Source organism: Saimiri boliviensis, chromosome 6 (assembly GCF_048565385.1).
Source record: "Saimiri boliviensis isolate mSaiBol1 chromosome 6, mSaiBol1.pri, whole genome shotgun sequence".
NCBI classification, from domain to species: Eukaryota; Metazoa; Chordata; class Mammalia; order Primates; family Cebidae; genus Saimiri; species Saimiri boliviensis.
The window spans coordinates 133274414-133297628 of NC_133454.1; the positions used below are offsets into that span (position 1 = coordinate 133274414).

A 23215-nucleotide genomic window follows, 5' to 3' on the forward strand; every position below is an offset into this window, starting at 1 on the left:
TGCCTTGTCCTGTAGACTGTGCAGCCTGGAGTCTCTCAATGTTCCCATGGGAGCTCAGCACCTGGCTGGCTGCCCGGGCTCAGACGCTGCATCCCCGGCACAGGGAAGGTCCAGCCAGCAGGACTAGGAGGCGGAGGGCCCCCCTTTTCTCCCACAACCTGGGCCTGGGAGGGAGCTGGATCCAGTCCAGGGTGGGCTGTTCCTGCATGGAGGCCCCTGGGAGCCGCCCCTCCTCTCCCAGGGTCCGGGGCTGTGCTATGGTTGAGGGAGCCAGGCAGTCCGATGCAGACAGGAAGCTTGGGTGGCTCTACCCACCCCTGGCTCTGCTCTGCCCACCCTCGCCCCGCTGACTCCTCCCTGCTCCCATCGCGTGGCCCCACGGTGGGCTGGCACCAGGGTGACTGAGCATGGAGCCCCCTCCAGGGAAGCTCCTTGGTGGGGCCCCACCCAGCACCACAGGCCCCTTCCTGTGGGGCTTGGGGCATCCTCGCCCGGGGACTGGCAGGAAGCTGTGCCCCGGCCTCAAGGCAGCTTCTAAAATGATGGGTTGAGCACCCCTGCCAGGTTCTGTAGGACACAGTCTGGAGCCCCCTGTGCCTGGTCCGATGAGGTGGGAGGTGGTCTGGGCAGGGCCTGGTGGCTGATTGCTTCCCATTGGGACTGGGCTGCCCAGGAGACATGCTGCCTTCCTGGACGCTATTTCGTCTGCCCTCCCTCCTCTCCCCTGCATAGCAGGGAGGCTGGGCCAGGGCGCTGCAAACTGAGTGGGCCTGAGGGTGGGGGATCTGCTCTGTGGGCCTCCTTGGTGGGAAGGAAGGGGTTAAGTGGCTGGAGGGTCTGGGGCAACTGAGGCAGAAGCCCCTCCTCCCCTGTTCCCCTCAAACCCCCAGGAACCTTCGCAGCTGAGTTTGGGAAGGAATTTGTTTAATTAACGTACAAAACCGCCCTCCCATCTCCTTGGTCCCTGGGGCGTGGCGCCCAGCAGCAGGCGTGCAGGGCCTTGCGGAAGACATTGCGGAACTCGGCGTTGAAGACGGTGTAGATGACGGGGTTGAGGGCGCTGTTGACGTAGCCCAGCCAGGTGACGGCGCTGACCAGCCGTGGGGGCACGGAGCAGGCGGGACACAGCGCCTGCGTGATGTGCACCACGAAGAAGGGCGTCCAGCACAGCAGGAAGGCCCCTGGGGGCGCCGAGAGCCGCGTCAGCGCCCCCCCACCCCGCCCTCTGTGTCCCGTACTCCTCCCCTCCTTTCCCCCGTCCCCCAAAAGGGGAACCCACCGACCACCACCGGCAGGACCCTCATGGCCTTGCGCTCCCGGCCGGTGATCTTGGCACGCCTCCTCCTGCGGGTCTGCGGCGGGGTCTGGGGTGGGAGCGCGGTGGCTTGGACGGTGTCATAGGGCGCATAGGTGGGGCCGCACGGGTCCTGGGGGAGGCCGGGGGCGGGGGGCGCGCAGTCGGGGCCGCAGGAGCCCTGGGGGAGGCCGGGGGCGGGGGGCGCGCAGTCGGGGCCGCAGGAGCCCTGGGGGAGGCCGGGGGCGGGGGGCGCGCAGTCGGGGCCGCAGGGGCCCTGGGGGAGGCCGGGGGCGGGGGGCGCGCAGTCGGGGCCGCAGGGGTCCTCGGGGAGGCCGGGGGCGGGGTAAGGCGGGCCGGGGCCGCTGGGCCGGCGGGGCGCGCGGCGGTGCAGCTTGGCGCGACGGGCCACCTCCCAGCGCCGCAGGCCGCGGAACGTGGCCCAGTAGAGCAGCAGCATGAGCGGGCAGGGCAGGAAGAAGGAGCACACGGACGAGTAGACCACGTAGTCGCGATCCTCCAGGCGGCACACGGCGGGGTCGCGGCCGCGCACGTCGTTGAGGCCGCACAGCACGGGCGCCGCCACCGCCGCGGACAGCAGCCACGTGGCGCCGATGAGCAGCAGCTGCCGGCGGCTCCCGCCCTGGCGGTTGTAGCGCAGCGGCACGGCCACGGCCACGAACCTGCGGGGAGCGCCAAGCGGGCGCGGGATAGCGCGAAGGCCGCGGTGAGGGCGGCGGCGGCGGGAGGGGTGCGGGGGGTGCGGGGGCGCGGGCGGGGAGGGCAGCGCACCTGTCCACGCTGATGGCGCACAGGTTGAAGATGGAAGCGGTGCACAGCATGACGTCCATGGCCATGAGAGCGTCGCACAGGCGGGGGCTCAGCAGCCACGCGCCGCCCTGGACCTGCACGGGACACCGAGGGCGCAGCTACACGAGACCTGAGGTTTCCCGCCACTGCGCGGCCAGGGACCCTCACAGCCACCACCGGGCCCTTGTCACCCTCGCTCTTATGGATAGTTCCAGGACTGAATATTGAGAAGAGGGCCCGGCTGTGAGCCAGAGGCCAGAGGAGGGGGCAGAGAAACACCACCTCCCCCACTCACGTCACCCCCTTTTTTTTTTTTTTTCAGTCGGGGGTCTCATTCTGTCACCCAGGCTGGAGTGCAGTGACTCACTGTAGCCTGGAACTCTGGGGTCAAGTGACCCTCCCACCTCAGTATCCAGAGTAGCTGGGACTACAGGTGTACACCACTCCCCCCTCAACTAACTGTTGTACTTTTAGTAGCTACGGGGATTCACCATGTTGGCCAGGCTGGTCTCAAACTCCTGACCTCCTGATCCACCCGCCTCAGCCTCACAAAGTGCTGGGATTACAGGTATGAGCCGCTGCGCCCTGCCTAATGTTTAATTTTTTGTAGAGATGAGGTCTGGTATGTTTCCCAGGCTGATCTCAAACTCCTGGGCTGGAGTGATCCTCCTCCTGCCTTGGCCTCCCAAAGTGCTGGGATTACAGGCGTGAGTCACTCTTCTGGACTTGGTCTCCCTTTTGCTACAAACATGAGACAGGCCTGGGGAAGACCCTGGGGGCGGGGCCTGATGTCATGGGGCTCAAGGAGAGCCCTCTGCCCAGCCTGGGATAGGCAGGGTCCCCGCTGGACCTGCAACATGAAGCTGGCTGCTCTGTCCCTCAGAGCCGGAGCCAGACTGTCTGGTGAAGCTCAGTGTGGGAGGCTCGGGTCGTTACTTCATTTGTGTCCTCATCTGTAACAAGGGTGATGGCAGTATCCACATGGCGATTTTCTTAAAGATAAATTAGTTCAAAAAATGTGACGACCTTGCCCAGTGCCCAGCGTGGGACTCCATACGGAGTTACTCTCCAAGGGCAAAGGAGCAGGCAGTCCCCCTAATCCCTTCCCGCCGATTTGGGAAGATTAGGAGCTTAAGCATCGTCACTGTGACGTCTGTGGCTCGAAAGGAGCACAGGTCATGCGTGTCCAGCGCTGCTGGTCCCTGCCCCAGCCGCCAGGACTCACCGTGGCCACCAAGGGGAAACCCCAGCCCCCATCCCCCATAGTCCAGGACACCACGTCCCCAGCTCAGCCCTAAGCTGCTTTTCTCTGGCAGCAGAGGGGCTGGCACCAAGGCCGACCCACTCCATGGCCAGACCCAGTGTGGGGTGTGGGCTCCATCCCGTAATTCCCTCTCACCCCCCCAGGGTTCTCAGCAGCGTCCTGGCCCCTACACACCCTCTCCTCCCCTGGATTCTGTCCAGCCCAGGCCTCCCCTGCTCCCCTGCAAGCGGAGCCTCCTTCTGGGGGTGTGCAAGTGCCTGGACTGGGTGCGCATGGTGGGCAGTGGCTGTGGCCGAGTGCAGTGTGTGTGTGCAGTGTAGTGTGTGTGTGCAGTGTGCACAGTGTGTGGAGTGTGTTTGCAGTGTGTGTTCGGTGTGCCTGTGTGTAGTGTGTTTGCAGTGTGTGTGTGCAGTGTGGAGTGTTTGCAGTGTGTGTGTGTGCAGTGTGTGTAGTGTTTGCAGCGTGTGTGTAGTGTTTGCAGTGTGTGTGTGTGTGTGTGCGCGCGCGCGCTCGCAGTGTGTGTGTGCGGTGTGTCTGTGTGTGTGTGTCCCAGGGCATCCAGGGGGCTGAGCCTGTCTGTCCAGCTGGTTTCCCTGGGGGTGAAATCCCGCCATGGAGGGGGCTGGGCTTGACAAAGTCGTCTGTTTCTGGGGTCCCTGGATCGAAGGACAGGGGCATCTCCTGGGTAGCAGACGCCAAGAGAGAGGCGGAGGGAGGAGTGGAACGAGGGTCCGGGGCGGACACGCAGCGGGTGGGAGGGCGCGAGGGGGCGGTGGGAACCGGCGGAACGCCGCCCGGGCTGCAAGCTCCGGAGCAGAAAGGGGCCGAGTCGCGCCGGGTCCTCCGCGGGGACAGGGACCGGGAACCAGGGCGCGGGCGCGGGCGCGGCTCACCTCAGAGTAGACGAAGAGCGGCAGCACCAGGAGGGCGAGCAGGAGGTCGGCGGCCGCCAGGCTCACGATGAAGGAGTTGGTGGGCGTCTGCAGGGCGCGCTCGGTGGCCACGCTCACGCACACGAGCGAGTTCCCCGCGAGCACCGCGCCGATGAGCAGCACGCCCCCCACCAGCGCCGCCGCGCCCGGCCCCGCCAGCAGCCCGCCCGCGTCCGCGGCGCTGCGGTTCCCCATGGCGTGCCGGCCCCACGCGCCTCGGCGGGCGCTGAGCGCCGCGGACAACGCCGGGCAGCCAGCCCGGGAGTCCCTCCCCTCGGGCACGCCCCGCCGGGCCCCGGTCCCGCCCCCGGCCCGGCTCTTGGGGGCGCGGGGGGAAGTGGGGGCGTCCCTGCGGCGCTCCACGGTGCGCCCGCGCCCACTATTGGCTCATCCTGGACTTCCGCGCAGGGAAAGACGCGCAGGTGGACGAATGCGACGGCCCAGAGAGACGGGAATTAACCGAGGTGGTTGTCACGCGGGGTCGGCGGGGACGCGCGGGTCTGCACCCCGATAACCCCACAGGGATGGGGGGCGGGCATCGAGCCAGCGCCGTCCCGCGCAGCCCGCCCGGTCCACCTGGCCTCTGGGAAAGCGCCTTCCCGGGCGGGAAGACCCAACCTCTGCCTCCCCAACCTCCGCCCCCTCCGCGCCCGACCCCGCCCGCAGCAGCCGCTGGTCCCCGCCCCGCGACCACCTCCCTCGGCCGCGGCTCCTCCGGCCGTGACCCCAAGCCAGGCAGGCGCCCCTGGGACCCTGGGCAGGGGTCCCGGCCCCGCCGACCGCAGATTCAGTCCGGAGGAGGCAGCCGGAAGCAGAGGACCGGCCCTGGCGGGTTCCAAACGGCCAGAAGAGAAAGCGCTTGCAAAGCGCAGCGGAGAGAAGTTTGCGGACTTCATCCCATCGGGGTGACACATGACCCGGGCGGCGTTTTCTGCAGTCCTGTCACGAGAGGGGGTTCCAGGCTCGAGAGGCGGCACCGCTGTGTGGGACCCCGGGCGCTGCACGTGCCGACCCTCTTGTCTTTGTTTCTGGGAGGCCTGGAGGAGCAGCGGTGCCTGGAATTGAGGATCCCGACCTCCAAGGTACGGAGGACACAGGCCAGATGGAGGCACGACGGGGTGCACTGAGGGGGAGTGAGGGCTCCGAGCAGGGGCAGGCACTGGAGAGTCACAGGCAAGGTCTTGGGGTCTGTAGGGGAAGGGGCTGCACCTGGCACACATGGGCTGGCATCTAGCTATGGTGCAGCCGGCCGAGCTGGCCCCCAAGATGTCTGCCACCATCGAGACAGTGGAAAGAAAGCTGGGCGGGCAGGGATGTTTGCAGCACACATCTCTGATCCAGCATGCAGATCGAGTCTACAAAGATCGCTTTTAAAACAATGACAAACGACAGAGAACCCAATTTTTTTTTTTTTTTGAGACGGAGTTTCGCTCTCGTTACCCAGGCTGGAGTGCAATGGCGCGATCTCGGCTCACCACAACCTCCGCCTCCTGGGTTCAGGCAATTCTCCTGCCTCAGCCTCCTGAGTAGCTGGGATTACAGGCACGTGCCACCACGCCCAGCTAGTGTTTTTTGTTTTTAGTAGAGACGGGGTTTCACCATGTTGACCAGGACGGTCTCGATCTCTTGACCTCGTGATCCACCTGCCAAAGTGCTGGGATTACAGGCTTCGGCACTTTTTTTTTTTTTTTTTTTTTTGAGACAGACTCTTGCTCTGTCACCCAGGCTAGAGTGCACTGAGGTTCTCTGCCTCAGTGAGGTTCAGGTGATTCTCCTGCCTCAGCCTCCTGAGGAGATGGGACTACAGGCACACAATAACGCCCAGCTAACTTATTTTGCATTTTTAGTAGAGACGGGTTTTCGCCATGTTGGCCAGGCTGGTCTCAAACTCCTGGACTCAAGTATCTACCCACCTCAGCCTCCCAAAGTGCTGGGATTACAGGAGCCACTGCACCCAGCGTAAACAACCCATTTTTAAACAAAAGCAAAGATTTTTAACAGGCACATTCCAAAAGACGGCACCCTGATGGTTAACAGGCACACACAAGAAGTGGCCAAACATTAGTAGCCATCAGGAAAATGACCCTAAAATCGACACTAACATGGAAGAAAACACTGTCGGACATTGTGATTTGCAAATATCATTTCTCAGCCTGTGTCTTCTCATTCTCCTGTCAGCATATTTCATTGATTTTTTTCAGGTGTTAGGCATGAGTTGAGGTCCTTATTAAAAATTGGTTAGGCTGGGCGTGTGGCTCATGCCTGTAATCACAGAACTGTGGGAGACTGAGGTGGGAGGATCATTTGATCCCGGGAGTTTGAGACCAGCTGGGGCAACATGGTGAGACCCCATCTCTACCAAAAAAAAAAAAAAAAAAAAACAAGAAAATTAGCTGGGTATGGCACTATGGATCCATGGTCTCAGTTGTACAGGAGGCTGAGGCCAGAGGATCACTTAAGCCCGGGAGATTGAGGCTGCAGTGAGCCCTGATTGCAGTGAGATAGGATCACATCTGGTTACATTTCATTTTCAGATAAACAACAGAAGTATATAGTATAGGCCAGGTACAGTGGCTCACGCCCGTAATCCCAACACTTTGGGAGGCCGAGTGGGGTGGGTCACCTGCGGTCAGGAGTTTGAGACCAGCCTAGGCAACATTTTCTATCTGTACAAAAAATGAAAATTAGCTGGGTATGGTGGGGCGCACCTGCAGTCCCAGCTGCTGGGGAGGCTAAGGAGGTCGGTGTGCGTGCGTCCAGGAGTTCAAGGTTACACTGAGCTATGATGGCGCCACTGCACTCCAGCCTGGGTGCACTCCACCCTGTCTCTTAAGAAAAAGGAAAACAGCCACACACACACACACACACACACACACGCACAAACCCTGATCTAAAGCCAACACTTCATATAAAAACTAACTCAAAATGAATCATAGATTTAAGTGTCAAACCTAAAACTATAAACATTTTAGAAGAAAAGGTGGGAAAAAAACTTTGAAACCTGTGATTACGCAACACGCTTTTAGACATGACGTTAAGAGCACACAATCTGCAAATGAAAAAATAGATAAAGTGGACTTCATCAAAATTAAAGACTTCCAGCTGCAGAGTGGAAGAACATAGCAATCCGGGCCGGGCGCGGTGGCTCACGCCTGTAATCTCAGCACTTTGGGAGGCCGAGGAAGGCGGATCAAGAGGTTAGGAGATCGAGACCAGCCTGACCAACATGGTGAAACTCCGTCTTTACTAAAAATACAAAAATTAGCTGGGTGTGATGGTGCATGCCTGTAATCCCAGCTGCCCAGGAGGCTGGGGCAGGAGAATCACTTGAACCCGCCGAGAAGCAGAGGTTGCAGTGAGCCGAGATTGCACCACTGCACTCCAGCCTGGGCAACAGAGTGAGACTCCATCTTAAAATAATAATGATTAATTAATAAAAATAGACACAAAAAATTTTAAAAAAGAAAATAGCAAATCGTATATCCAGCAAATGGCTTGTATACAAAAAATATGAATAACTTTCAAAACTCAACAGTAATGATATTACAAAATGAAAATTCCAGATGACTGTCCTTTATGAATATAGATGCAAAAAGTCTCAACAAAGTATGAGCAAACACAATCCCTTTTAAAGTGCTGCCTGCCAGAAAAGCAGCATTTTGAAAGGATTACACATCATAACCCAGTGGGATTTATCCCAGGAATGCAAGGGTGACTCAATAGATGAAATTCAATGTTATACACCACATTAATGGAATGAAGAAAAACCCACGTGATCATCTCAATTGATGCACAAAAAAACATTTGATAAAATTCAAAACCCTTTCATGATAAGAAGACCCAATAAACTAGCAATAGGAACGAACTTCACTGGCCGGGCACAGTGGCTTACATGTGTAATCCCAGCAGTTTGGGAGGCCGAGGCAGGCAGATCACTTGAGGGCAAGAGTTCAAGACCAGCCTGCCAATATGTTAAAACCTCATCTCTAAAAAAGAAAAATTAAAATTAGCTGGGTGTGGGGTGCACGCCTGTAGCCCCAGCTTCTCAGGAGGCTGAGACACGAGAATTACTTGAATCCAGGAGGTGGAGGTTGCAGTGAGCCGAGACTGTACACAGAGGAAGACTCTGTCTCAAAAAAACAAGCACAGAAACACAGCTAACATCCTATTCAATGGTGAGGAACTGAAAGCCTTTCCCTAAGATCAGGAGAGAGACAGGGATGCCCACTGCTGCTGCTTCCATTTGATACTGTTCTGGAGAAGATAGCCAGAGCACTTGTCAAGAAAAAGAAATTAAAGGTATCCAAAATTGGAAAAGACAACTGTTTCTACTTGCAGATTTTATGTATAGAAGATCCTGTAAAAACAGGCCGGGCGGTGGCTGCCGCCTGCAATCCCAGCACTGTGGTAGGCCAAAGTGGGCAGATCACCTGAGGTCAGGAATTCGAGCAGCCTGGCCAACATGGTGAAACCCCGTCTCTGCTGAAAATACAAACAGTAGCTGTGTGTGGTGTGGTGTGAGCCTGCAGTCCCAGCTACTTGGGAGTCTGAGGTAGGAGGATCATTCAAGCCCAGGAGGCTGAGGCTGCAGTGAGCTGTGATTCAGCCAATACACTGCAGACTGGCCAACAAAGTGAGACCCTGTCTCAAAATAAAATAAAGAATAAAAATGGGCAAAGGACTTGAAAAGACATTTCTTCAAAGAAGATACACATTTGGCCGGGTGCGGTGGCTCACGCCGGTAATCCCAGCACTTTAGGAGGCCAAGGCAGAAGCATCACTGGAAGTCAGGTGTTGGAGACCAGCCTGACCAACATGGTGAAACCCCCTTTCTACTAAAAATGCAAAAATTAGCCGGGTGTGGTGGCGGGCACCCATAATCCCAGCTACTCTCGAGGCTGAGGTGTGAGAATCACTTGAACCTGGGAGGTGGAGGTTGCAGTGAGCTGAGATTGCACCACTGCACTCCAGCCTGGGCAACAGAGCAAGACTTTTGTCTTAAAAAAAAAAAAAAAAAAATACACAAACGACCAAGAAGCGCTTGAAAAGATGCTCAACACCTTTAGTCACCGGGGAAATGCAAATCAAAACCACAATAAGATACCATTTCCTACCCATTAAGATGGCGATAATAAAAAATAAAAATAAATGTAAGGACGAGGAAAGCTCGCTGCTGGTGGGCGTGTGAAATGGTGTGGTCGCTGTGGGGCAAAGTTCAGCAGTTCCTCAAGTTACATACAAAGTTTCCATATGACTCAGCCGGTGTATGTTATAGACCCAAAAGAAGTGAAAACAGGTGTTTAAACAAAAGCTTGTGTGTCAATGTTCACAGCAGCACCAGTCACAATATACAAAAGGGGCCGGGCTCCGTGCCTCATGCCTGTAATCCCAGCTATTTGGGAGGCCAAGGTGAATGGATTGCTTGAGGCCAGGAGTTCGAGACCAGCCTGGCCAACATAGCAAAAGCCCCTCTCTGCTGAAAATGCAAAGATAAGTGGCTGGGCACAGTAGCTCATGCCTGTGATCCCAGTGCTTTGGGAGGCTGAGGTGGGTGGATCACCTGAGGTCAGGAATTTGAGACCAGCCTGGGCAACATGGTGAAACCCCGTCTCTACTAAAAATACAAACATTAGCCAGGCGTGGTGGCACGTGCCTGTAATCCCAGCCACTAGGGAGGCTGAGGCAGGAGAATAGCTTGAACCTGGGAGGCGGAGGCTGCAGTGAGCCGAGATCTAGTTAGTGCACTCCAGCCTGGGTGACAGAGTGAGACTCTGTCTCAAAAAAATAAAAATAAATACAATTTTTTTAAAAAATGAGGGGATGTGGTGGCGCACGCCTGTAAACCCAGTTACTCAGAAGTTTTCCATCTGGGGATTAAAAAGTTCTGGAAGGAAACAGCAGTGATGCCTGTACGATTCCGTGGCTGTGCTGAGTATCACTTTATACTTCCAAATGGCTAAAATGCCGTTTCATGTGGTGCATGTTTTCCCATGATAAAAAGGAACGCAGCCGTGGAGAACAATTTAAAACTGGGCAGGAGACGTGAAGCCACATTTAACCCACAACAACTTGCAAATGGACAGAAGCTCCTGAAAGGGGTTGTGTCCCTGCCACTGGGGAAATGCAACTGAGACCACAGCCGGGAGCAGCCGCGCGGTTAGAACCGCGGACGCTAGAAACGGCGGCTGCAGCGACGGTGTGCAGAGAAAGGGGGGCAAGGGCGGGCGGATCCCCTGAGGTCGGGAGTTTGAGACCAGCCTGGGCGACACGGTGAAACCCCGTCTCTGCTGAAAAGACAAAAATCAGCCGCGCGTGGTGGTGCGCGCCTGTACCCCGGCTGCCTGGGGGGGCCAAGGGGTGAGAACCGCTTGAACCCGGGAGGCCGCGATGGCCCCACTGCACTCCAGGCTGGGCGACGCAGTGAGAGAAAAAGAAAAAGAAAGAAAACAGAGGAAGGAAAGGAAAAGCCGGGAGCCCCGCGGAGGGTGGGAGGCCTGGCGGCGCGTCCCCCGCGCGCCCCGAGCTGTGCAAGCGGCTCACGGACGCGGGTCCTCCGGGAGCCCCGATCCAGGGCGCAGGGAGACGCGGCACCCGCCGGATCGCAGCACAAACCCCGAAAACACGAGCCCCGTCCTCGCCGCGCTGCCGGGAGCTGCCGCCGTGGGACACGCGGGGTGAACGTTTAACACGGAGCGACTCCGTCTACACCCCCAACACCTGAAAACGGGGTCCGCAGGGCCGTCCGCACCGCCGTGTCCGCGGCCGCGTGATCCCGTCGCCCAGGTGTCCACGGAGAGACCCGCGGGTGAAGGCGCGGCCCCCCCACGCCCCGGGCCGCGGGTCCCGGTAACGGGGGCCAGATTCCGGCGCGGGCGGGACCAGCCGGTCGCCAGGGGACAAACCCCGCGAGGCTCCCGCTGCGCGCCATCCCGGGAGGCACGTGGGGGGGCTGGGCTTCATTCTGGGGGACGGAGCGTCCCGCGAGGGCGGCGGCGGCTGCACAGCAACGTCAGGGAACCCCGAGGTTCTGAACGCGGCGCTGGAACGTGACCAGACGCCAACGCCGCCCCCCGCAGCATCCGCGCTCCGGCCTTCCTGGGACCGAGGCGCCTTCCCCAGGCTGAAGCCGAGATGAGGTCGCCGCTCCGGGGGCTCCGGGGGCCTCCGCAGCTCCGGCCGCCGCCCCTTCCCGGGACCCCCAGCGCCCCCCAAGCCCCGGCCCCTCGCCCCAGCGCCCCGCAGGCTCCGAGGCTTCGCGGTGCTGTTCCCTCTGAGGGTCCCGCGCCCCCTTCGCCCCCCAGGCCCGGATCCCCGCCCCCGCCGGCCGAGGGGCGCCAGCGCGGCGGAGGGGGCGGGAGGCGGCCGGGCGACAGCTGGGGGGGCGGCCCTGACCTTCCCGAGATCGCTGGGCGCGGCCGGGCCGCGTGGAGCCGGGGCGGTGCTGGGCGCCCCCGGCCCGTCCCCCTTCCGGGCGCCGCCATAAAGGGGCCGCGCGGGGCCCAGGCCGTGGCCGCCGCGATCCGCACCCGCGACCGGCCCCGCCATGGCCCCCCGGCCCCTGCTGCTGCTGCTGCTGCTGCTCGGGGGCTCCGCCGCGCGCCCCGCGCCCCCCCGGTGAGCCGCCCGCCCCCCGCGCCCGCTCCCTCCTCCCCCCCGGCCCCCGCCGCGCCGCCCTGACCCCGGCCCGCCGACCCCTCCAGGGCCCCGCGACACTCGGACGGGACGTTCACCAGCGAGCTCAGCCGCCTGCGGGAGGGCGCCCGGCTGCATCGGCTGCTGCAGGGCCTGGTGGGGAAGCGCAGGTGAGGCGGGGCGGGGGCGGGGCGGGGCACCCCTGCGGCAGGGCGGACCCCCAGCTCCCGGACTAACTCTGCTTTGGGGTGGGGGCGGGGCGGACCCCCAGCTCCGGGACTAACTCCGCCTTGGGGTGGGGGTCAGCGAGCAGGAGGCGGAGAACAGCACAGCCTGGTCCGCGCTCGGAGCCGGCCTGCTCTGCCTGTCGGGGTCCAACACGCCCAACCTACAGGCCTGGTGAGTGCCCGCCCTAGCCCAGACCCTCCCTTCTGCCCATAGGGCCCCCCGGGTCAGCACTGGTGACCAGGGGGGGCCCAGTTCCAGCAGGGGGGCTGGGGTCAGCACCGCCCCGCCGTCCCTCACATGCTGTCCCTCACTGCAGGATGCCCCTGAGGGCCCCCTTGGACAGGGCCTGGTCTCCCTGGCTGCCCGCTGGGCCCGGGCCTGGGGTCATGGTTTCAGAAGGAACCCGTGTCGCTGCTGCAGAAGGAACCCCGCGGCCCAGATGAGGAAGGAACCCCCTCGCCACCTGCCAGGCCTAGAGCGAACCGCACTTGTGATGGGGGCCGGCCGGGGAAGGGGCAGTGGTACTTGGGCACAAATAAAGGAGAAATCAGACCCAGACGCTGCTGTGTCCGCTTGGTACAATCGAGGCAGCCCCTGTGCACTGGGGCTGCAGATGGAAGAGCCCCACAGGGCCTGTGACCACACCCAGCTGCCTTTACACCTGGTGGCCACGGCAGCCACTCACCCTTATCTGTGGCATCAGGGCCGCCTCCTGTATATCGACCAGGCAACCCAGGGCCCCGCCCCACCCCTTGTCAGGCAGACATTCAGGGGCCCCCCAGCTCCTGTCAGGGAGCCGTGTGGTCAGTGTTTCTGGAAAGGGCCAGGAGGCTCAGGCAGCAGGAAGACCAGAGGGTGGGGGTGTCACCCAGGGTGCCAGGAGTCTACCCAGGCATGAGGACTTCAGACGCGCTGTCTTGTGTGGCCTCAGACCAGTGGCTTGACCCCGCAGAGCCTGTGGAGCAGGGAGCGTGTAGGGCTTCGGGCAGCCATGGGGGTGCAGGGAGGTGCAGGGTTGGGACACTGAGCCCAGCCCCAGCCACCAGAGGCCGGAAGCTTCAGCACGCAGGCCGGAGGGAAGGATCCACTTCCCCGTCACAACAGCCCCTTCCTCGCCCCGACCCCACCCAGTGGCCTCTCCCTACAGCTGGGGATTTGGGGGGCCAAGGAAAAGAGCAGAGGGGCCGGGCACCATGGCTCACGCCTGTCATCCCAGACACTCTGGAGGCTGAGGCAGGCGGATCACGAGGTCAGGAGTTCAAAACCAGCCTGGCCAACACGCTGAAACTGTCTCTACTAAAAATACAAAAGTGAGCCAGGCGTGGCGGTGGGTGCCTGTAATCCCAGACACTCTGGGGGCTGAGGCAGAAGAACTGCTTGAACGCAGGAGAATCACTTGAACCCAGGAGTCGGAGGTTACAAAAAAAAAAAAAAAAAAAAAAAGAAGGCCAAGTGTCCAGTCTCACCTCACCGCTTCTGTTGGGCATGAGAGCCCCCAAGGGTTCCCCGCTGCCCCCAGAGCCCTGCCATCTGCCTTACTATGGCCCTGGCCAGCCCCACCCTGAGAAGCCGACTTGTCTCTGGGACAGGCAGGGGTGTCCCTAGGGCACAAGGAGGGCAGCCTTTTCCTTCAGAACCTGTGTCAGGGAGGGAGGGAGATGATCCCTGGGGAACACCTCGGTTCTGAGCCTCCAGGGGTGGCCCTGGGAACGTTGCCTGAGGGAGAGCTCAGGGGAGGAGCCAGGCTAGGGGGGCCGGTTCTACACATCTGGACACCAAGGGCTGAGCCCCGCCCCCAGCCCCCAGCTTCTCTCCCCCAACACCCCGGCACTGCCCCCGCCCTGCCCCCCAGCCCCAGCCCCCCACCCTAGCCCCAGGAGGCCCAAGAGCCAATCTCCTTCCTGCCCTGTGCTTCGGGGTCTGTGGCCTGAGCCCCTGGTGGACCCCTGCCCTGAGTCCAGCTTGGGCCACATGACCATGCCTCCTGGCGGCGGGCTGGACCGGCCGGCCAGCGGGAGCCCCCTTGGCAGAGGCTGGTCGTAAAGGATCATAAAGCCGGTGGTGCCGCCCTGGGGCGAAGGTCGCTGAGGCAGGAACTGCACCAGCTCTGGATGCCAGAGCCACTCGGACCCTCCCGCCGGGTGACGGCCGCCAAGATGGGGGCCTGGGCCCTGCTGTGGCCTCCCCTGCTGCTCGCTGGGCTGCTCGGCCAACCCCCAGGGGCCCTGGCCCAGGCCCAGTGTACGTTCAGGCAGGGGTAGGTGGGGGCACGGGCAGAGGGAGCTGGGGGCTGGGAGGCGCTGACCCCCGCTCTGCAACCTTGCAGACTGCTCTGTGAACAAGACCTACTTCGAAGTTGAAGAGAACACGAGCGTCACCGAGCCCCTGGTGGACATCCACGTCCCAGCAGGCCTGGAGGTGACCCTCGGACCCTCGTCCACCCCCTTCGCATTTCGGATCCTTAGAAACCAGCTGTTTCTCAACGTGACTCCTGATTACGAGGTGTGGGCGGCAGGTGGGCGGCAGGTGGGCGGGGTGGAGGAGCCCTCGGATCAGCAGGCCACACCTTCCCTGGGGGCCTAGGGGTTCTGTGCCCACAGCATCCACTGACACCCATGCTTGGTGGTGCCAGCCCTAGAAGGCTGGGCCATTTAGGGAGGAAGCTGCCTGGGCCCACAGCTCAGGATTGACCCCCGCTGATGGGGTCTGGGCCAGTACCTGTCCCCTTGGCCTCAGTCTCCCCACCTGTGGGGTGGGATGGTGACTGCAGACCCATCCACCTCCACAGGAGAACTCACTGCTTCAGGCTGAGCTGCGGTGCGAGAGGGGAGGTTCACTGGTGAGTTCCTGCCCCGCTCCCCCGCCCGCCCGGCCACTTCTGCTGGGTTCGGTCCACAGCCACTCCCTGGTGACCTCACCTCGGCTGTGCTTTCGAATGCCACCATCCAAGAGTGACGTCCACACTTCCTCCAGCCCAGGCTCTGCCCCCAGCGTGCCTGAGACTTCCACCCATTTCCCCAACCACCACTGCCCCCCTGCCAGTCACTGGGACCGCTTCGGTTCCCACTCGCCCTCCCTCCCCGACTCCCCCCGACGTCCCCCCACTGGTAAATCTGCCCAGCTCCACCCAGAAATCCACTATCCGCCCACCTCCACTCCCACCACTTCTGCAATTGATTAAGGAAAATTGCAGAATCCTGAGGCCAGCACAGGCCCCCCCGACCTACCAGCGGACAGCGGGCTCTGTGCCCTCGCCACACCGCAGCGCGTCACCCACACGTATCCGTCACCCAGGCTGAAGTGCAGTGGCGCAATCTCAGCTCACTGCAACCTCCACCTCCCAGGTTCAAGTGATTTCTCCTGCATCAGCCTCCTGAGTAGCTGGGATTACAGGTGCCTGCCACGATGCCCAGCTAATTTATGTTTTGTTTTGAGACAGTTTCACTTTTCTTGCCCAGGCTGGAGTGCAGTGGCGCAATCTCGGCTCACTGCAACCTCCGCCTCCCGTGTTCAAGTGATTCTCCTGCCTCAGCCTCCCGAGTAGATGGGATTACAGGCCCCGCCACTATGCCCGGCTTATTTTATATTTTTAGTAGAGACAGGGTTTCTCCATGTTGGTCAGGCTTCTCGAACTCCCGACCTCAGGTGATCTGCCTGCCTTGTCCTCCCAAAGTGCTGGGATTACAGGTGTGAGCCACTGCGACTGGCCAGGACCCTTTGTGTGTGTACGTGTGTGACAGGTTTCCTCTGTCCTGAGGCTGGAGTGCAATGGTGCAATCTCTGCTCGCTGCAACGTCCGCCTCTTGGGTTCAAGCAATTCTCTTGCCTCAGCCTCCTGAGTAGCTGGGACTACAGGTGTGCGCCAACATGCCTGGCTTTTTTTTTTTTTGTATTTTTAGTAGAGACGGGTTTCACCCTGTTGGCCAGGCTGGTCTCAAACTCCTGACCTCAAATGATCCACCTACCTCAGCCTCCCAAAGTGCTGGGATTACAGACAGGCATGAGCTCCCGCACCCGGCCGGGAACCTTGTTTTTAAAACATGACCACGATGTCAATTTTGCAGCTGAGAAAAATGGTCGCTTCCTGCCATCCTGGAGTGTCCAGGATGCCACATTCCCGTGGTCTCTGAAGGGTCTTTTACAATTTTTTGTTTGAATCAGGGTCCAAGCGAGGTTCACGCCCCGCCGCCCCGTGGGAAATCCTCCTGAGTTTCTGTGAATCTGCACTTCCTGTTTTTCCCATCTTTTCTCTTGGAGATTTGTTTGGAGAAACTGGATTGTCGGCTGGGCATGGTGGCTCACGCCTGTAATCCCAGCACTCTGGGAGGCCGAGGCAGGTGGATCACGCGAAGTCAGGAGTTCGAGACCAGCCTGACCGACACAGTGAAACCCTGTCCCCACTAAAAATGCAACACTTAGCTAGGTGTGGTGGCAGGCACCTGTAGACCCAGCTACCCGGGAGGCTGAGGCAGAAGAATCACTTGAACCTGGGAGGTGGAGGTTGCAGTGAGTTGAGATCGCGCCCCTGCACTCCAGCATGGGAGACAGAGGGAGACTCCGTCTCAAAAAAAAAAAAACAAAAAACCGGATTATGTCCTCACTTGAGATTTTGCCGGCGGCATCCCCAGCACCTGCATTTTTCCCTGGAGCACCTGCTACCTCCCAGCTTTACAGATTCCGTTTTGTTTATTGTTGTGAGTCCTGTCAGGACAGGCACCACCGGGCAGAGACTGGTCACTTGTGGTCTCTGCGTCCCGGCACCTAGAACTGGGCAGCCCCCCAACACCACTGAATGAGTGTGTGTGCGGACGGATGGCCGTCGAGGCTGCACCTCACTCACGGCGGGGGAGGCTGTGGGAGAGGCTGACGGCCACACCCTACAGGTGACCCAGACGAGGGTGATTGTGTCAGTGCTGGACATCAATGACAACTCTCCGGAGTTCTCCTTCACGACCAAGGAGATAAGTGTGGAGGAGGTGAGGCCAGCGATGCCGGGGTTGGGCACGGGGGGCGTGGCAGCCCGGGGTGAGGGCAGGGGGCTCAATCGCAGCGGGGGCCACAGGGGCCATGGCCGGACCCAGTTCCTCTCCCTCCCCAGGACACTAAAGTGAGCTCCACCGTCATCCCAGAGACGGAACTGGAGGCCAAGGACCCAGATGTAAATGACATCTTGTTCTACACCCTCCAGGAGGAGACCACAGTCAGTGCTGCCCGCCCTGCCCCCCAGCACGGGCCCCGCGCCTCTGACACCCGCAGCCACCCTCACCCTCCCAGGCTCTCAGGCTCTGCCCCCCGACCCTCTCCAGGGTGCCAGTGACTACTTCTCCCTGGTGGGTGCAAACCGCCCTGCCCTGAGGCTGGACCGGCCCCTGGACTTCGACAAGCGGCCAAAGATGGCGTTCCGGCTGCTGGTTCGGGTGAGCAGGTCACCCCAGCCCCGAGTCCCAGACACCTGGGGTCCCCGGACCCAGCTGCTCCCAGGCCTGATCCAGCACAGATGGCTTTTGCAGGACACCCCGGAGGAGGACGTGGAGCCCAGCCACACGGCCACCGCCACGCTGGTGCTCAACGTGATGCCTGCCGACCTGCGGCCCCCCTGGTTCCTGCCCTGCAGCTTTTCAGACGGCTACGTCTGCATCCAAGCCCAGTACCTCGGGGCTGTCCCTACCGGGCACATACTGGTAATGGGGAGGGAGGGGCAGTGCATGGGGTGGGCCGGAGACAAGCATGGCCAGGGTCAGGGTCAGGAGAGGGTCGGGCCGATCGGGGTGAAGCCAATTTTGGTTGTGATTTTGAAACAAACACAGACTCTCCTGATCCTTCCCATCTCGAGGTGGTGAGAGAGCAGATCTCCACACAGGGAGGAGCGTGGCCGGGAGCCAGGCGGTCTCGAGGGCCCGGGGAGGTGGGCTGGGGCCCTGGTGCTCTCAAGGGACGGTGACATCTCTGCCCTGCTCACAGTCACCACTGAGGCCACACAGGTCACCTGCAGACCTCACGGCACCAAGGCACCCGGGGGCAGGGGAAGCCCATGTCTGGGTCACCGAAGGGCCGTGCATGGCGGAATGCAGACCCCCAGGGTCCCACCCTTTCTGAATGTCAAGACAAGCATTGTGCAAATGGGTCTCAATATTATTTTTCGGCAATCTGACTCATAGTAAGGGACCCACGGGGGTGTCACTGATTGTGATGCTGGGATAGCAGACATCCTAGGCGGGCAAGGATGCCCAGCTACCAGAGCAACAGGCCCCTCCTCGGCCTGCCCTGCCCTGGCTGACCCTGGGGGGAGCCAGACGGGCCAGGCTGCAGCCGTCCGCCCACCCCACGATGTGCCCTCCCCTCAACCGTCCCTGAAGCCGTCCCCGCTTGTCCTGCGTCCTGGACCCATCTACGCTGAGGATGGAGACCGTGGCATCAACCAACGCATCATCTACAGCATCCAGGACGGTGAGTGAGGCCCAGCCCGCAGCAACACCCTGGACCCCCTCTCTGTCCCTGTCTCTGTCCCCACCTGGGGCTAGGGAAGCCCTAGGGCCACCTGCCAGCTAGGCAGAGCTGGCTGGGTCCCTGAACCTTGGGGGGCCAGAGCTGAGCACTTCCTTTGTCCTCCCAGGAAACGTGAATGGCACGTTCATCATCCACCCAGACTCCGGTAACCTCACCATGGCCAGGAGTGTCCCCAGCCCCATGACCTTCCTTCTCCTGGTGAAGGTGAGGTGGGCACCTCCATGGGGGCAGGGCGGGGCCCCTCCAATCTGCACCTGCCCTTCCTGAGCCCCAGGCTCCAGCTCCACCTTCGACCCCACCAGTCCTGCCCCCCTGCCTCCAGGGCCAGCAGGCTGACCTCACCCGCTACTCAGTGACCCAGGTCACCGTGAGGGCTGTGGCTGCAGCCGGAAGCCCACCCCACTTCCCCCAGAGCCTATACCGTGGCACCGTGGCGCTTGGCTCTGGAGCAGGCGTTGCGGTCAAGGACAAAGCTGCCCCCACTCAGCCTCTGAGGATCCAGGCTCAGGACCCGGAGTTCCCGGTAGGCAGCATACCGAGGCTGATGCCTGCTGCCCCGTCCGGCTGCCTTCCCTGCCCGGGGTCCCTGGGTCCACCTGGCCTCCACGCTGCGGGCGGGTGAGAGCTGCATGTGGGAGGCAGCCTGGCCAGCAACTCAATGGGGCCTCTCCAGGACCTCAACTCGGCCATCACGTATCGAATCACCAACCACTCACACTTCCGGATGGAGGGAGAGGTTGTGCTGACGGCCACCACGCTGCTACAGGCGGGGACCTTCTATGCAGAGGTGAACAGCAGGGCAGGTGGAAGTCTCTGAGGGTGTGGGGCCTAAAGAGGAACCCACGAGGGACAAGCCCCTTCCTGCCCCAGGTGGAGGCCAACAACACTGTGACCTTGGGCACCACGACCACAGTCATTGAGATCCAAGTTTCCGAGCAGGAGCCGCCCCCGACAGGTGAGCCCTAGGGCTCTCCAGATAAGCCCTTCCCTTCCCTGAGGCAGGGGTGCAGGGGGCAGGCAGAGGCAAGCCCAAACATTCTTCCCGGCCCCCAGATGTCCCCCCCTCCCCGGAGGCCGGAGGAACAACTGGGCCCTGGAGCAGCACCACTTCTGAGGCCCCCAGACCCCCTGGGCCCTCCCAGGGGCCCTCCACGACCAGCTCTTGGGGAGGCACAGGCCCTCACCCACCCTCTGGCACAACTCTGAGGCCACCACCCTCACCCACACCCGGGAGACCCCCAGGTGCAGAAACCAGCACCTCCCACCAACTGGCCACTCCCACTCTCGGTGGGGGCACAGCACAGACCCCAGAGCCAGGAACCTCTCAGCCGATGCCCCCTGGTGTGGGAACCAGCACCTCCCACCAACCGGCCAATCCCACTCCCGGTGGGGGCACAGCACAGACCCCAGAGCTGGGAACCTCTCAGTCGATGCCCCCTGGTGTGGGAACCAGCACCTCCCATCAACCGGCCAATCCCACTCCCGGTGGGGGCACAGCACAGACCTCAGAGCCGGGAACCTCTCAGCCGATGACCCCTGGGGTCAGCAGGAGCACCGCACCCTCAGGTAACACCCACTCTGTTTGCCAAGGATTCGCCCTTCCCTCCCTGACTCAGGACGCTGGGTGGTCCGGGACACACTGTGGGAAGGGGCCACCCCAGGCTGGCCTGGCCTGACCATGAAATCCCAAAGAGGGGTCTGTTCAGGACTGACAGATACCCAGACAGGCCCAAGGCCTCCAGTGAGGTGAGCTGTGATGTGTGCAGGGCAGCCTGCCATCCGGCGATCCCCACGATTCCCACGGGTGCCACTCTCCCTGCAGGCCCCTGCGCCTCCTGTGAACAGCCTGGCCTCCCCGGGGCCCTCAGGGTCTCACGGGGACACGCAGCCCCCTCCAGCCAGGGTCAGCAGAGCCAGAGCTTTGGGAGACGGCCTAGGCCTGGGTGGTTTCCAGGCGTCCCGAGCTGGGCACAGGTTGGCCCCGGGCACTCAACAGTGGGGGTCACGGTGTTTTTGGCAGGGATGCCGGGTGGCCGACCCTCAGAGGACAGGCGCTTCTCGGCGGTGGACATGGCCACCCTGGGCGGGGTGCTAGGCGCGCTGCTGCTGCTGGCTGTCCTCGGCCTCGCCATCCTAGTCCACAAGCACTACGGCCCCCGGCTCAAGTGCTGCTCTGGCAAAGCCCCGGTGAGGCCCAGGGCGGAGGGCAGGGCGGGAGAGGAAGACCGGCCAGGGGAGGGCAGAGTGGCAGGTGTGGGAGGGCGTCCGGGTCAGCATGGACTGAGGGTGTAGAGAGGCCAGGGCTGCAGAGACCCAGAGACCGAGGGACTCCGCTCACACCCGCCCTCCCGGCCCGCAGGAGCCCGAGCCCCTCGGCTCTGACAACCCCGCATTCCAACCTGACCACAAGACCAACTGGGCACCTGCCCCCGGCCCCACGCACGACCCCAAGCCCTCGGAGACACCGCCGGTCCTCACGGAGCCCACGACCCCCAGCCTCACGTCCCCCGGCCCCGAGGCCCCCGGCCCCTCGCCCCCCGGCTCTGGCCCCGAGTCCCCGGCAGCGGCCCACAGCGGGGAAAGCCCCGCGGCCGTGAGGTCCATCCTGACCAAGGAGCGGCGGCCAGAGGGCGGCTACAAGGCCGTGTGGTTCGGTGAGGACATTGGGGCGGAGGCGGACGTGGTGGTTCTCAACGCGCCCACCCCGGACGTGGACGGCGCAGGCGACTCCAGCGGCGATGAGGACGAGGGGGGCTGGGGCCGGGGTCCCCACGATGCGCCCGGAAACGACTCCACCTACATCTAACGAGGCCCCTCACCCGCCAGCCACCTGGGCACTGGAAGTCCCGCTCCCTCCACCCCTGACCCAACGCAGAATAAATCGAGGCTCCCAAAACCCAGGCGGCAGCGTGGGGTGGGCACCAGGGTCCGTGGGGGGTGGGGGGTGTGCCCCCCCACTCACTAGCATCCTCCATGGTCCTCGGTGCTGGAGCCCGGGTGTGCAGATGGAGGTGGCAAATCCAACCAGGCTGTCCCCACCCCAAGCGCGCTGCAGCGCTTCCCGTAAACCACCTGCTATTCCCGCGCCCTCCCCAGGCTCGGGCCAGCTGGCCCGGCAAGTTCTTCCCCTGCTCTAACCACAGCGTGAGATGGGGACCCCCCACTGCCCCACACCAGGGACCTCCTCCTCCTCCCGACCCTACACAGAGGCTGCCTGGGGGAGGCTGAGGAGCCAACGCAGACCCCCAATAAGACGATAGGCTTTGATGCCGGTGGTCTCAAACACCTGCCAGGGGGTCCCAGTCCCCTTCTGAAATCTGCGTGCTTGGGCTGGGGTGCAGCTAAACATCCCTCCAGAAGCCTGGACTGAGGCGCTGGGGTGGGCGAGTCTGTGGGGGCCAGGCAGGAGGGACTGCAGGTGGGGGTGAGACACACGCCCCTCACTTCTCTCAAGGCCGGAGCCCAGGCTGGGTGCCCATGCCCAGAACTATCAAGGGGTCCCTTGTGAGTCACCAGCACTTTCCCTAATGAAAAGACAGCACTAATTCCTTTCCAAATGTTTTAATTGAGAGACTATCTGATATTCTTGGCAGAACAATCTCAAGAACCCAAACGGGGCCGGCACCGTGGCTGTGCCTGTAAGTAATCCCAGCACTTAGGGAGGCCGAGGTGGGCGGATCACCTGAGGTTAGGAAATCGAGACCATCCTGGCCAACATGGTGAAAACCCGTCTCTACCAAATACAAAAACTAGCTGGGCAGAGAGGCTCGAGCATGTGGTCCAGGCTGTCAGGAGGCTCAGACAGGAGCGCTCAGAGGAGGAGGAGGCTGGACCCTGCAGAGCCGTCTCAAAACAAAACAGAAAAAGGAACTCAAAAATCGCGACACTGCCCCTCTTTCGAGGCACATCCACCTCCATTACCCACTTCCCTTTTGAGACTCGGTCTCGCTTGGTCGCTGGGGCTGGAGTGCAGTCCCTGGTTCTGGGCTCACTGCAGCCTCGACTTCCTAGGCCCAAGTGATTCCCAAGAGGTTGGGACTACAGGCCCGTGCCACCACGCCCGGCTAGTTTTTGTAGTTTTAGTAGAGACTGGGTTTCGCTGCGTTGGCCAGGCTGGTCTCAAACTCCTAACCTCAAGTGACTGGGTGACCCTGGCCTCCCAAGGTGCTGGGATTACAGGCATGAGACACGGTGCCTGGCCCCACCCATTACCCACTTCTCAAAGCGCAAAAAGGACTCGCTTTTGCCTGGGGTCACGTTTCCCTTATACGTGGGGTCCCCAGCTTATCCCACTGTGTCCTCCACCCCCACCTCCCCGGCGCGTAGGGTGTACTTCCCAGAGGAGGAGCCGCCGGACCCTGCAGGGCTGGGCTAGGCGGGCAGGGAGAGCCACCGCTGCCAGCCTGCGCGCTCCCTCCTCCGCGCTGCGCGGGGCGAGGCTCAGCCTGCCGCCTCCGAAAGCAGAAACAGGCCGCGCGCGCTTTTCCCGGAAACACCCGCCTGGCCACGTGACCTCTTCGGCAGCACCTGCAGCCTCTCGGGCCCCGC

The 23215-nt window shown here is 61.8% G+C and overlaps 3 protein-coding genes across 6 annotated transcripts; 2 read left to right on the plus strand and 1 right to left on the minus strand.

Annotated features, from left to right (window-relative positions):
* Nucleotides 1-4919, minus strand: DRD4 (dopamine receptor D4). The gene is made up of 4 exons (XM_039470696.2): nucleotides 4262-4919; nucleotides 2087-2199; nucleotides 1280-1977; nucleotides 1-1181 (listed from the first exon to the last, which is right to left on the minus strand). The coding sequence occupies exons 1-4, from the start codon at nucleotides 4493-4495 to the stop codon at nucleotides 925-927; spliced, it is 1302 nt and encodes a 433-aa protein (XP_039326630.1). The 5' UTR covers nucleotides 4496-4919; the 3' UTR covers nucleotides 1-924.
* A 6878-nt stretch (nucleotides 4920-11797) lies between these two features.
* SCT (secretin) lies at nucleotides 11798-12712 on the plus strand. The gene is made up of 4 exons (XM_039470697.2): nucleotides 11798-11914; nucleotides 12001-12102; nucleotides 12239-12331; nucleotides 12477-12712. Exons 1-4 carry the CDS (start codon nucleotides 11844-11846, stop codon nucleotides 12601-12603), a joined length of 393 nt encoding a protein of 130 aa, XP_039326631.2. The 5' UTR covers nucleotides 11798-11843; the 3' UTR covers nucleotides 12604-12712.
* Nucleotides 12713-14247: 1535 nt separating this feature from the next.
* CDHR5 (cadherin related family member 5) lies at nucleotides 14248-21478 on the plus strand. Of its 4 annotated transcripts, none has more exons than XM_039470691.2 (15): nucleotides 14248-14401; nucleotides 14487-14662; nucleotides 14949-14999; nucleotides 17044-17136; nucleotides 17259-17360; nucleotides 17467-17577; nucleotides 17671-17841; nucleotides 18517-18607; nucleotides 18774-18871; nucleotides 18990-19190; nucleotides 19341-19454; nucleotides 19538-19622; nucleotides 19721-20233; nucleotides 20688-20854; nucleotides 21027-21478. In XM_039470691.2, exons 1-15 carry the CDS (start codon nucleotides 14272-14274, stop codon nucleotides 21471-21473), a joined length of 2550 nt encoding a protein of 849 aa, XP_039326625.1. In that variant the 5' UTR covers nucleotides 14248-14271; the 3' UTR covers nucleotides 21474-21478. The 4 variants fall into 4 exon arrangements, with proteins under 4 accessions (XP_039326625.1, XP_039326626.1, XP_010329488.1 ...); XM_039470692.2 differs by having other exon boundaries at nucleotides 19967-20233; XM_010331186.3 differs by having other exon boundaries at nucleotides 14249-14401; nucleotides 20066-20233.
* Nucleotides 21479-23215: the final 1737 nt, after the last annotated feature.

Coding starts and splice junctions, on each gene's coding strand:
- DRD4 (XM_039470696.2), bottom strand. CDS start 4,495: ATGGGGAACCGCAGCGCCGCGGACGCGGGCGGGCTGCTGGCGGGGCCG. Junction 2,200..4,261: donor CGCTCTTCGTCTACTCTGAG/GTGAGCCGCGCC, acceptor TGTCCCGTGCAG/GTCCAGGGCGGCGCGTGGCT. Junction 1,978..2,086: donor TGCGCCATCAGCGTGGACAG/GTGCGCTGCCCT, acceptor CGCTCCCCGCAG/GTTCGTGGCCGTGGCCGTGC.
- CDHR5 (XM_039470691.2), top strand. CDS start 14,272: ATGCCAGAGCCACTCGGACCCTCCCGCCGGGTGACGGCCGCCAAGATG. Junction 18,872..18,989: donor CCTTCCTTCTCCTGGTGAAG/GTGAGGTGGGCA, acceptor CCCTGCCTCCAG/GGCCAGCAGGCTGACCTCAC. Junction 19,191..19,340: donor CTCAGGACCCGGAGTTCCCG/GTAGGCAGCATA, acceptor GGGCCTCTCCAG/GACCTCAACTCGGCCATCAC.
- SCT (XM_039470697.2), top strand. CDS start 11,844: ATGGCCCCCCGGCCCCTGCTGCTGCTGCTGCTGCTGCTCGGGGGCTCC. Junction 11,915..12,000: donor GCGCGCCCCGCGCCCCCCCG/GTGAGCCGCCCG, acceptor CGACCCCTCCAG/GGCCCCGCGACACTCGGACG. Junction 12,332..12,476: donor ACGCCCAACCTACAGGCCTG/GTGAGTGCCCGC, acceptor CCCTCACTGCAG/GATGCCCCTGAGGGCCCCCT.